Consider the following 12,925-nt stretch of genomic DNA (forward strand, 5'->3'; position numbering starts at 1 on the left):
CTTGAAATGTAAACACCCAATCCAGGCGGCCCATTTCCTGTAAACAACCAGCCCCAGAGCACGGAGCACTTGGGGCCACAGGAAAATGTCTCTGGAATTGCTCAAGGCTGACGTTAAAGAAGGAGTCACCCCCCACCCCACCCCACCCCTGCTCCTGGAAGAGTCCAATGAGCCACATTCCTTTTAAAGCAGTGGTTCTCAACCTGTGGGTCGAGACCCATTTGGTGGTCGAACGACCCTTTCACAGGGGTTGCCTAAGACCATCGGAAAACACATATATAATTACATATTGTTTTTGTGATTAATCACTATGCTTTAATTATGTTCAATTTGTAACAATGAAAATACATCCTGCATATCAGATATTTACATTATGATTCATAACAGTATCAGAATTACAGTTATGAAGTAGCAATGAAAATAATTTTATGGTTGGGGGTCACCACAACATGAGGAACTGTATTAAAGGGTCGCGGCATTAGGAAGGTTGAGAACCACTGTTCTAAAGGAACACAAGTAAACAGTCTCCTGCTTGGAATCTTCTAGAATAAGGTCTGGTTCGGGGGAGGGAATGGCTATATATACACACACACACATATACTTATGTGTGTGTGTGTGTGTGTGTTGCTAAGCTAACTTTCCAAAAGATATAACAATCCTTGGAGCTATAACAATTGAAAAAGCTTGCAAAGGCTAAATTCTCAAGATCTCTTTTGTCTGTAAATCTTGGCAACTCTGGTTCTTAGAATTCCCATATTCCAATCCTCATGGGACAACTTTGACTCTTATAAGAAAATTATTGACTATATTGCTGAGGGAGACCTGGGTTCATGCATCTCTATGCCTGCGTTATGAAATGCCTTATTTTGAAATCATTTTAGACTTAAGAGCACTCCTGCATACCCTTCGCCGGCTTCCCTTGCTCCACTCTGCCTCTTTCATTCAAATCTTTGTTTTTTTAAAGCATTACTTCTCGGGCCTCCGCTGAAGGCCACACGTCATTTTTCTGTCTTTTTGTTTTCTTGGTCCAAAGTCTTATTGGTTTGGCACTAACATAGGTTCTCCATGATGGCTGTATACTAGAATCACCTGGTGCTTTTAAAAATTTCAAGAGTCTGAGCCTCACCTCACAGCACCCTGATAAGCTTGGGTGGGTGGGGCTGGGCAGCCAGGCTGGAGATCCTCGGTGGAGGCATTTTCCAAACCTCTGTGTGCTCAGGGTCATCTGGGAAACGTTTTAGAAACATGCTAGAAACAGATGCTCTGGCCCTACTTTCAGGATTATGAATCTCTGAAGGTGGTGGTGGCGGTGGTGAATGTGTGTGTGTTTGTAGCTTTAATTAGCATCCCAGGGGGTTCCAGTGCAGGAGGTTCACAAACCACCTTTTGAGAAATACTGACTTTGTGTTCTCTACAAATCCAAGAACCCCACTTGCCCTGTGCATGACCTCTTGAGTCCTGTATAGTATACTTACCACTTTTGGTTTGTATTTCTATTGTTAGACAATGGGGAGCCATTGAGAGTTCTAGAGGAGAGGAGAGAAGGCCAGGCTGTGCCACACCAACACCGACAATCTGGCAGGCTCAAGAGGACTGGGCTGGGGAGATGGGGAGAGATGGTAGCTGGCAGGATGGGGTAATGGGGGCAGAACTGCATAATGATTGGGACTTGGGATTCTGGATTTAGAGAGTATTGGGTTTATATCTGACCACCACCACATCTTAGCTGTGTGCATTTGGACAAGAATCTTGGCCTTCCTGGCCTTAGACTCTCACTATAAAATCGAGATACTAACAGTAGTACCTACTTCAGAAACTATAGTGAGGGCTGAGGTGTGAATGGGCATGAAGCACTTAGGCCAGTGGCCAGCAAGCACTTCCTGTAGTGAGTATTGAAGAGATGGGTGGGAAAGGATTGCTTCCTTCTACCAAAACAATCTTTACTTTGTTTGTGTCATTTCAGCTCCTAAAGAGTTTTAAAGTGCCCCTCTGGGCAAGAACAGGACAAGGGAAGCAACTGGGTGTTCTCTCCATACTTCCCATTTTCCACCCAGTTCCAGATTATGAATAAAACTGTCTTCCATGCTACTGTATTATATCTATTCTTATTGTTTAACTTTATTACTGTTGCACCATTTGTACAATTATATCATTTCAATGCATCCATGTGTAGTATGATGTTTTGACATCTTAAAATACCTTTCTGGCTGGGGAGAGACTGTCCCTCCCTACACTAGCCAATTCTTAGAGGTAGCAATGGGCCCAGCACGTCTTTGATATGCAAACTAATTCAGAATCAGATGGAAGACAGGAGGCTCTGTCTGGCTCTTACACCCCAGGAGCGAATATTCCTCTGCCTTAACCATCACAGGGCTAGGTGCCAGGCAACTAAAGCCACCACCACAGCCCAAGGTCCATTGAATCATTCATCATGAGCCAATCCTGCTCTGTCTTGCCTTTCTCTCGAAACCACAACAAAGGCCCTGGCCTAAGCATTTCCCCTGTCCTGCCTGTCTTCGCCCTCCTGACCACCCTGGTGTTTTCCCATGTGGCCTTGCGTGATGTACTTTGCCTCCTGTCCCTAGGACCTGTAAGTATTATAACCTTTGTTTCCCGAGCTTCTCTGTGTCTCCTCTTGTGGTCACACCTGTCTGACCATCTCATAAAAGGATATAAAATAACGTCTTACCTTTGACAATTGAATTTTTAGTTTGAAAACCTACTAGAAGCTTTTGAAATCCTAAACAGCATGGGATAACTTTGCTCATTTGCTTATTTATCCCATGCTTCCATAAGACAGCCATGGCTCGGCCACTCCCTGCTGGTTCCCAGGTCCCTGGGAGTCTCTATGGAAGGATGCCAGAGCTACTGCTTGGTAAGCTGTGAGGGGGCCACTTAAGCAACCTGCTATTTCTCAGGTAGGGGTGCGTGTGTGTGTGTGTGTGTGTGTGTGTGTACCCGCGCACGCGCGTGTGGGAGGAGGTTGGCTGCAAACTAAACTCCAGACAACACAAGTTGAGACCTCAGCCCGACCTGGATAAGTCACTCAACCTCTCGAAAGTTTCCATTTCTGCACCTGCAAAGAGGGGACCAGAACACCTCCTACAGCATCAACATGAGCACCAGATATGGCCACAGAGGACCTGGCAGGCTGGTGAGGCAGAGCCTCACAGAAAGGAAGCCACCTTTTATGCACCTCAGCCAGCACAGCATTTATTCCCCCCGGAACCATTGGTGACTTCTGTCTAGAAAAGGAGGAGATTGTTAGAGCTTGGGGCTATCAGGAAATATGGAACCACCCTCTCTGCAGCTCAGTCTGAGTAAAATGTCTAAGTTTTTGCAAACAGAGCTCATGCTTTTCACACATAGTATCTCCATTTCTGAAATGTTTGAGCAAATTGCTGGCATAGAGTCAATAATTGCTGACTGGCTTGGAAGACATAATAGTTATGCATAAATAATTGTTAATGCTTATTGAGCACGGATTATATGCCGGACATTATACAAAGCTCCTTACACATATTAATGCCTTTAAATTCCACAGCAACTCTATGAGATATTTGGCCAAGGTCACACAACATAGGTGCATGTTAGCTAGGATGGTGGAGCTGGGATTCAAACCCAGAAATAGTGATGATGGTTTTTAATCTACTGAGCGTCTCCCAGGTGTCAGGCCCTTGCTAGTCATCTATACTTCTAAGCATCACAACAGCAATCAGGGGAGGATGATTATGCTCTTTTCACTGCTGAGGCCAAGGGAGGTGAGTGACCACAGATTGCCCAGCCTAAGGCACAGGGGTTAAAGAAAAAGTTCACCGAGCTGAAGTTCTTGAACATGAATTTTCCCACCATGTGCCCCTGAGCCTATTAAAGCCTCATGCAAGCCATCCTGGACCTCTTGGAGAACTCAGCTCATGCTGCTGTGACATAAACCAGCCAGTGGCCAACAGCAAAGAGTTTACACTCCACTTTTTGTTGTTGTTAATCCTCACCTGAGGATATTTTTCCATTGATTTTTAGAGAGAGTGGAAGGGAGAGGAAGAAACAGAGAGAGAGAGAAACATCGATGTGTGAGAGACACATTGATTGGTTGCCTCCACACATGCTCTCCAACCAGGGTGGGGGATCAAGCCTGCAACTGAGGTATGTGCCCTTAACGGGAATTGAACCCCGGACCCTGCGGTCTGTGGGTAGACGCTGTATCTACTGAGCCAAACCAGCTAGGGCTACAATCCACTTCTTGAGCCAGTACCCTGAAATCAGAATTTCGCCTTATCGGTGGCACTCCCTACTTTCTGCCCTATATTCTGTGTCCACTCAGGGAGAGCTACTGAATGTATTACTTGAGTGATATGGCTCTTCTGAGCAATATTCGACTTTGATCTTTTCAGCTCTGTACTCCCCCTATTTTGATTTGATGCATGTTTGATTCCAAAGCCTGTAATCTTCTGCCTGTGGTTGCCCACCTTATTGAGAATACATATTATTTTGCAAGTTGAACTCTTTGAAAAAGAACCTTGGCCACCTTTCCAGGGAGGTTTATGCTTACGGTGGGCTGAATAATCACCTCCCCAAGAGGTCCATGCCCTAGTCCCTGGAACTGTGAATATGTCCCCTGTCAGGGCAAAAGAGACTTCATATATATAATTAAGGTAATTACTTAATTACTTTGAGAGGGAGGGTGATCCTGGATTATCTGATGTGCTCAATGTCATCATAAAGATCCTTATAAGAGGGAGATAAGAAGGTTAGAGTCAGAGAAGGATATGTGATTACAGAATCAGAGAGAGAGACAGAAACAGAGAAAGAGAGAGAGGTGGCTTTGAAGAGGAAGATGGGGCCACAAGCCAAGGAATGCTGGTAGCTTCTGAAGCTGGATAAGGCAAGAAGTGAATTATCTCCTAGAGCCCTGAAAGAATGCAGCCCTGCCAACACCTTGATTTTAGCCCAGTGAAATCCATTTTAGACTCCCAACTTCCAGAACTATAAAAAAAATTTAATTTGTACTATTTGAAGCTACTAAATTCATGGTCATTTGTTACATCATATAGAAAACTAATATAGTGCTTTTACCATCTCTAATTGTGAAGCTGTGGAGCAAGGCTAGGCCATCAAACCAATGGTTGTATCTGGTCTCCCCCACAGTGTGCATCCCAGGGCCATTTCGAAGCAGTGTTCCCTGTAGCCAGGTTGGGATCTTGCCTGTTAAGAGAAAGAATGTTTAGTTTCCAGTTTCCATGTCTAAACCAAAAAGCTAGGAGAAATGACCATGGAAAGGAATTGAGGCCATACCACTCACTACATCCATTCATTTACCTAGCAGTCATTTCCAGAAAGTGTGTCATATGCCTGATATGAGGATACCAAGATGAAGAGGCATCACCCCTGTCCTTAAGTTGCTCTCCGTCCATTGAGAGACAGAGACAGAAGAATGAACAGACAGTCAAAATGAACTGTGCTAAAGGCAATGCAAGATGCAGCCAGCGGGTGAGGGGAGTGTAGTAGGGTGAGAGCTGCTTCCTAAGGGAAGCAACTTGGATGAGACTGGAGGGAAAGGTGCCTGAGGAAATAACATTTTAGAGCTGTGCAATCCAGTATGGTAGCCTCCAGCTCACTGTGGCAATTAAACACTTAAAATGTGGCTAGTCCAAACTGAAATGTGCTGTAAGTATAAAATATACACCGGGTTTCAGGGACTATGAAAAAATCCAAAATATTGCATTAGCAATTTTTAAAATATTGATTACATGTCAAACTGGTCATATTTTGGATATGTTTGGTGTGCAAAATAAAATATACTACTAAAATTAACTTCACCTGTTTCTTTTTACTTTTCTGAATGTGGATATTATTAAACTGAAAATTGCACATATGGCATACATTATATTTCTATTGGACAGCACTGCTCCAAAGATAGAGTGCTGTAGCAGATGGTGTTGGTCCCCACCCACCTCCCCTGAGGGCTTTGTTCTCCTGCTGGGAGCTGCTCTGCACAAGAGCTGGACAAGCTGGAAGCACCTTGGAGAGCTAATGTCCTCGGAGGCAGTTCTCACGCATCAGTGGGTGGGGCGTGGGGGGTCAAATGCCACCACTTCCTTGCCCTGAGCTGGGACAATGTGAGGCAAGTGTTGTACTATGCCCAGAGGATTCAGCTCCAATGGTTCCCAGTGGTCAGTGTCTTGAAATGCTCCTTTTTTTTTTTTTTGGCTTCCCTCCCAGTATTTCTTGGAATCGAGCCCCAAATAAACTACTTACACCTGAATGCTTGTCGCTGAAAGAACCCAAACCAAGAGATCAAAGACCAGTCTAAAGACCAGGAGATGTGCCAGCTGTTGAGTGAGACTGGACTGTAATGTTTTTTTTAAAAAAACAACAACAAACATTGTATTGCCATTGATTCATGACACTTTTTAAAAATATATATTTTATTGATTTTTTTACAGAGAGGAAGGGAGAGGGATAGAGAGTTAGGAACATCAATGAGAGAGAAACATTGATCAGCTGCCTCCTGCACACTCCCTACTGGGTATGTGCCCGCAACCAAGGTACATGCCCTTGACCGAAATCGAACCTGGGACCCTTGAGTCCACAGATCGATGCTCTATCCACTGAGCCAAATCGGTCAGGGCTGGACTGTAATTTTTGAGTGAGAACATCATAAGTATTGAGGTTAGAGAGGTAAGCAGGGGCCGAGTGACAAAGGTCAACAAGACCATACTCCAAGGGCTTTGATTTTATGTTCAGAAGAATGGGACACTTTTGACGGTTATAATAGAGAATAATAGGATCATACTTTTTAAAATCCTTACCTGAGGATATGCTTACTGATTTTAGAGAGAAAGGGAGGGGGAGAAAGAGAGAACAAAGAAACATTGATGTGAGAGAGAACATCGACAGGTTGTTTTCCACATGCACCCAAACCAGGGATCGAACCTGCAACCTCTGGGTGTTCGGGATGATGTTCCAATCAACCTGAGCCACATTGGCCAGGGCAGGATCAGATTTTTGTTTTGACATTACAAAAAAAATATGTTTTTATTGTTTTAGAAAGAGAGGAAGGGAGAGAGATAGATAGAAACATGGATGAGAGAGAAGCATCGATCACCTTGCCTTCTGCAGACCACCCACTGGGGATTGAGTCTGCAACTTGGGGATGTGCCGGCCTGGAATTGAACCGTGACCTTCTGATTCACAGGTCACCATTCAACCACTAAGGCATGCTGACCCAGCTGCAATTTTTTTTTAATTCTTTATTGTTTAAAGTACTACATGAGTCTTCTTTTCGTCCCATTGACCTCTCCTTTGCCACCCCCACCCCCAAGCTCAAGCCCTCACCCCCCTACTGTCTGTGTCGATTAGTTTTGCTCATATGCATGCATACAAGTCCTTTGGTTGATCTCTTACACCCTCACCGCACCCCCACCTTCCTTCATAGGTTGTATAGTCTGTTCAATACTTCTATGTCTCTGGCTCTATTTTTGTTCATCAGTTTGTTGTTCATTATATTCCACAAATGAGTGAGATCATGTGATATTTATCTTTCTCTGACTGGCTTATTTCGCTTAGCATAGTGCTCTCTAGTTCCATCCATGCTGTTGCAAATAGTAAGAATTCCTTCTTTTTTACAGCAGCGTAGAATTCCATTGTGTAGATGTACAGTTTTCTAATCCACTCGTCTGCTGATGGGTGCAATTTTTTTTTTTATTCAGAAAATTCACACAAAATAAGATCCACCATTTTGAAGTGTATAATTCAGGGATTTTTAGTATATTCCCAATATTGTGCAACCATCATCACTATCTAATTCCAGAATATTTCCATCACCCCCAAAAGAAGCTCTGTACCCACACATTAGTCATTCCCACTCCCCAGCCCCAGTCCCTGGGCAACCACTAATCTACTTGTTGTCTTTAAGGATCTGCCTCTTCTGAACATCTCATATCAATGAAATATGCTCAGATTTGGGATTTTGAAAGTTGTCTCTGGCTGTGCTATGGAGTGTGGACAGCAAAGAGACTTGGATGACAGAACTGATAGGACTCAGAATTGGACTAAATACGGAGGAAAGGACAGAGACAACCAAGATGGCGGCATAGGTAAACACCTGAACTTGCTGTCGCACACAACCACATTAAAACTACAACTAAAAGACAAAAGGAATATCATCCAGAACCACAGGAAGGCTGGCTGAGTGGAAATTCTACAACTAGAAGGAAAGAGTAAAGCGCATTGAGTCTGGTAGGAGGAGTGCAGGTGTGGAAGTATGGAGGTATAGAGGCACGCTCGAAAGGGGCTGTTGTCTTTTTCAATCGGGTGGGAGATACAAGCTCTCAACTGCTCTGAACTCCAGTTCCAGGCAAGAATTTGGGGACCCAGACTCATATGGAGAGAAACTATACTGTCTGGCATTGGGCCAGAATGTGAGGGCGACTTTCTCGCAGAGGTGTTTGCAGTGTTCACTGTTCCTACACGGGGCTGCAGGACACAGACCCCAGGACCTCTCCAAGGCAGAGCAGACTGGTAGCCATTGTAGTTTGCTCCGCCCTGGTGACTCCCTGAGACCCCCGCACCACCCAATTTACAACCCCATCCAAGCTGTGAGCAGAGGCTTTTGCATAAGAATGGCCTGACCTTTCTCCCCCTAAAAACCTGTTAAACTGTAGCTGGGTCAGAGAACCCCAGAGCTTCCAAAAGAAGGTTTAAGGCTCATCAGCAGCCTGCATTCCTTCACAGCTGCGCCTCATCTGGGCACCTCCAAACCCCAAACAAACAGGAGAAATCTGCAGATCTCTCTGTAGCTCCTGCTGGGTGGTCTCAGGCAGTGGCTGACTTTGTACCTCTTTGGAGATTCAAGAGCCAGTCTACCCAGTGGTCAGAGTGAGACCATCCAGATTACAACTCTTCACATCCATAAGAGACACACTCAAGGGGGCAGACTCAGTGAGCGCCAAAGCCCCACTGAAGCAAGTCCTGCTCCATAAGGGTGTCTCCAGCACAGAAGTTCCCCCATTGTAGACACAACTAGTCTTCACAGTCAATTGACTTGGAGGTCAATTCCTCCCAGGGATACCAACAACAATCAAGGCTTAACTACAACAAGACTGTGCACACAGCCCACAAAGGGGTGCACCTAGAGTGTCCACCTCAGGTAATTGGGGAGGCTGAGCCACTGGGCCCTATAGGACACCTAGCATACAAAGCCACTCTATCAACACAGGGAAGCAGCCAAAATGCAGAGACAAAGAAACAGGTCACAAATGAAAGAAATGGAGGAAAGCAAACGACTGGATATAGAGTTCAAAACCACAGATATAAGGTTACTCAAGAATCTTCTAGAAACCTCCGAGAAGTATAGTGAGACCCTCAAGGATATGAAAAAGGATCAATTAGAAATTAAGCATACACTGACTGAAATAAAGAATAATATACAGCCCTGGCTGGTTTGGCTCACTGGATAGAGCGTCGGCCTGGGGACTGAAGGGTCCCAGGTTTGATCCTGGTCAAGGGCATGTACCTTGGTTGCGGGCACATCCCCAGTAGGGGGTGTGCAGGAGGCAGCTGATCGATGTTTCTCTCTCATCGATGTTCCTAACTCTCTATCCCTCTCCCTTCCTCTCTGTAAAAAAGTCAATAAAATATATTTTAAAAATTAAAAAAGAGAATAATATACAGAGATCCAACAGCAGACTAGAGGATCCCAATAATCAAGTTAAAGATTTGAAATACAAAGAAGCAAAAAAATACCCAACCGGAAAAGCAAAAGGAAAAAAGAATACAAAAATATGAAGACAGTGCAAGGAGCCTCTGGGACAACTTCAAGCATACCAACATCCGAATTATAGGGGTGCCAGAAGAAGAGAGAGAGCAAGATACTGAAAACCTATTTGAAGAAATAATGACAGAAAACTTCCCCTACCATGAAAGAAATAGACTTACAAGTCCAGGAAGCACAGAGAACCCCAAACAAAAGGAATCCAAAGAGGACCACACCAAGACACATCATAATTAAAATGCCAAGGGCAGAAGACAAAGAGAGAATATTAAAAGCAGCAAGAGAAAAACAGTCACTTACCTACAAGGGAGTACCCATACGACTGTCAGCTGATTTCTCAACAGAAACCATACAGGCCAGAAGGGAGTGGCAAGAAATATTGCAAGTGATGAATAGCAAGAACCTACAACCAAGATTACTCTACCCAGCAAAGCTATCATTTAGAATTGAAGGTCAGATAAAGAGCTTCACAGGTAAGAAAAAGCTAAAGGAGCCCTAACCGGTTTGACTCAGTGGATAGAGCGTTGGCCTGCAGACTGAAGGGTCCCAGGTTCGATTCCAGTCAAGGGCATGTACCTTGGTTGCCGGCACATCCCCAGTAGGGGGTGTGCAGGAGGCAGCTGATCAATGTTTCTCTCTCATTGATGTTCCTAGCTCTCTATCCCTCTCCCTTCCTCTCTGTAAAAATATCAATAAAATATATTTTTTAAAAAAAAGCTTATAAAAAGAAAAAAAAAAAAGAAAAAGCTAAAGGAGTTCATCACCGCCAAACCAGTATTATATGAAATGCTGAAGGGTATTCTTTAAGAAGAGGAAGAAGAAGAAAAATGTAAAGATAAAAATTATGAACAACAAAGTGACAACAAATACATATCTATCAACAAGTGAATCTAAAAATCATGTGAATAAAAAATCTGATGAACAGAATAAACTGGTGAATAGAAAAGAATCAGGGGCATAGAAAGGGAGTGGACTGACAATTCTCAGGGGGAAGGGGGTGTGGGGGTGTGGGAAGAGACTGGACAAAAATCGTACACGTATAGATGAGGACAGTGGGGGGAGGGTACGGGCAGGGGGTGGTGTGGGAACTGGGTGGAGGGGAGCTATGGGGGGAAAAAGAGGAACAACTGTAATAATCTGAACAATAAAGATTTATTTTTAAAAAATACGGAGGAAAGGGGAGGAAAAAAAAGCCAAGTAAGTCTCTTGCCTTGGGACACTAAGTCCCCTTGGGGGGACTATTCAGAGAGACCCAGGATGAAGGAGCAGGTGAGAGGTGAATTGGAGCATAGAGGTAATGTCATAGATACATAATAGGAACAGCATTTATTGAGCACTATGCAATTTCCAAGGCAAATTCTCAGCTGAAAAGCTCCAATCTGACTTTCCTCATAAAGAATGCTCACTGTTTTCCTCTTCTCGCGTAAAATATCCAGTTAATTTCTCCAAAGATGAACTTTGAGCCTGAGCTGCCCCACATGCTGTTCTCAGAACACAGAGCAAACGACAAGCTGGGGACCCGAGAGTTCAGACCCAGTCACTAGCCTGTATGTAGAATCTAAACAAGACGGTACCAGAAAGTCAAGTTGCAATGCAGAAGAGGAGAAAGCCAGAGAAATAAAGGAGACACGAGGAATGGGTCTTTTGGCTCTGCAGGCACTCCATGCCCAAACCACCCCTGTGGTATCTGGGAGGACATCACATCAGGTTCCCCATGCCTTCCGGTGAGCACATGCAGGAGTGGGAACTCACCCCACTTCTCGAACCACTTTGAAATTAATTCAGGATACACACATTTGCACAAATACAGCACCCAGTTGGAATGGGCCACATTTTGCAGAATAATCCCGTTGTATACCAGTATATGCCAGATGCAGCATTCCTGGGACTTTTCTCCTGAAATAGTGAGGACAGTTCCCTCTCCTTGGAAACCGAGTTATAATTATACAAAAGCACACCTAGATTGTCACAGAGAATGTGTCTGGTTTATGGGTCATTTTCTCCCAGATTCTGTTTTCCAGAAATAACTTTAAAAAGCAGAAAAAAGCATACATCTAAACATCAGAGGAGCCAATCATTTGTACAAAACACTCACCTGTCACTTTGGCCCTCACAGGCTCTGGTTGTTCTTTCTTATTTCTGCCAAATAGTACCTCCATCGCACCGGCCCCGAGGGAGAGTGACATTGACAGTGAGCAGACACTCCTCTGTGTTCAAGGCGACTGCTCCCTGGCTCCTCCTTGCGCCTCCAGCAGCTTCCCTCCTGGGGTGCCCTGTTTCTCCCTTGGCTTTTCCTTCTCTGAGGGCCTGGTATCTCTTCACCTACCAGGGGGAAGCTGCACCTGGGCTTCTTATGTTTGGTCAAATGTCAATTCCCCAGCCACGTGTCCTAGTTAATCTTTAATCCTCCTATTGTCTCTCACTTTCCAGTTCCACTTTTGGTTTAAGGGAGAAAAGCTAGTTTCTTGCTGGGCTTAGATTGGAGAGACAATTTAGCAATGCGTTCAGCTTGGGTAAGCCATCTGAAATAATCCGACCAGGAGGTGGGGGTGGTTTATAATCAGGAGAGAGGCTGTCAGGACCATCAGAGACACCTGGACTCATTGATGAGCACTCATATTGTCTTGAAGAAGAAGAAGAAAAGACACCTGGAATCAGGGGGTGCCAAGAGCACGCTAATCATGTGAATTCCTGCTACACATCATGAGAAGTTCTGCAGAGACGGGAAAGGACTTTTTGGTTTGGTTTTAAATAAAGGTTGCTGAGCCTCCTACCCCACTTCCCACCCCCACCTCCCAAATCATCCGTAAAGAGCAACTTAATTCGTATTTCTCTTTTGGAGAAGTAAACATAAAATATTTTATGTACCTATTTAAACAATAAATGGAGGAAACCAAGAACAAACTTCAGCTTAACTTCCTGGCCTATCAGGAGGGAGAAACGATGCCTGAATTTGATTTTAGGATCTCCCTATATTTGTGAATCTTGATGCAATGCCATTGCCTAAAATCTATATTCAGTTGCTGGGAATGTTGGGTGATAAATTCATGAGCTCATCTTAACTTGTGCTGCTTAAAGAAAGAACCAGCCATTCCCTAAGGAAAGAGGGTGGTGCGGCCGCTGAGTGGAATTACTGTCAGGCCTGGGCGGAGA

At 44.4% G+C, this 12,925-nt stretch overlaps 1 protein-coding gene across 1 annotated transcript in view; it reads right to left on the reverse strand.

The window, feature by feature from the left end:
- BCO1 (beta-carotene oxygenase 1) overlaps nt 1–12,042 on the reverse strand; it is a 38,227-nt gene extending 26,185 nt beyond the window's left edge. Inside the window, exons 1-2 of the mRNA XM_070397977.1 lie at nt 11,868–12,042; nt 5,074–5,202 (exon numbers count right to left, since the gene is read on the reverse strand). Of these exons, the coding sequence (XP_070254078.1) occupies nt 5,074–5,202; nt 11,868–11,958 (220 nt within the window). The 5' untranslated portion in view covers nt 11,959–12,042. The remainder of the gene's footprint in view (nt 1–5,073; nt 5,203–11,867) is intronic.
- Nucleotides 12,043–12,925: the final 883 nt, after the last annotated feature.

The sequence above is a fragment of the Myotis yumanensis genome, unplaced genomic scaffold (genome assembly GCF_028538775.1).
Source record: "Myotis yumanensis isolate MYYU_CA2020_CCGP unplaced genomic scaffold, mMyoYum1.0.hap1 SCAF_18, whole genome shotgun sequence".
NCBI lineage: Eukaryota > Metazoa > Chordata > Mammalia > Chiroptera > Vespertilionidae > Myotis > Myotis yumanensis.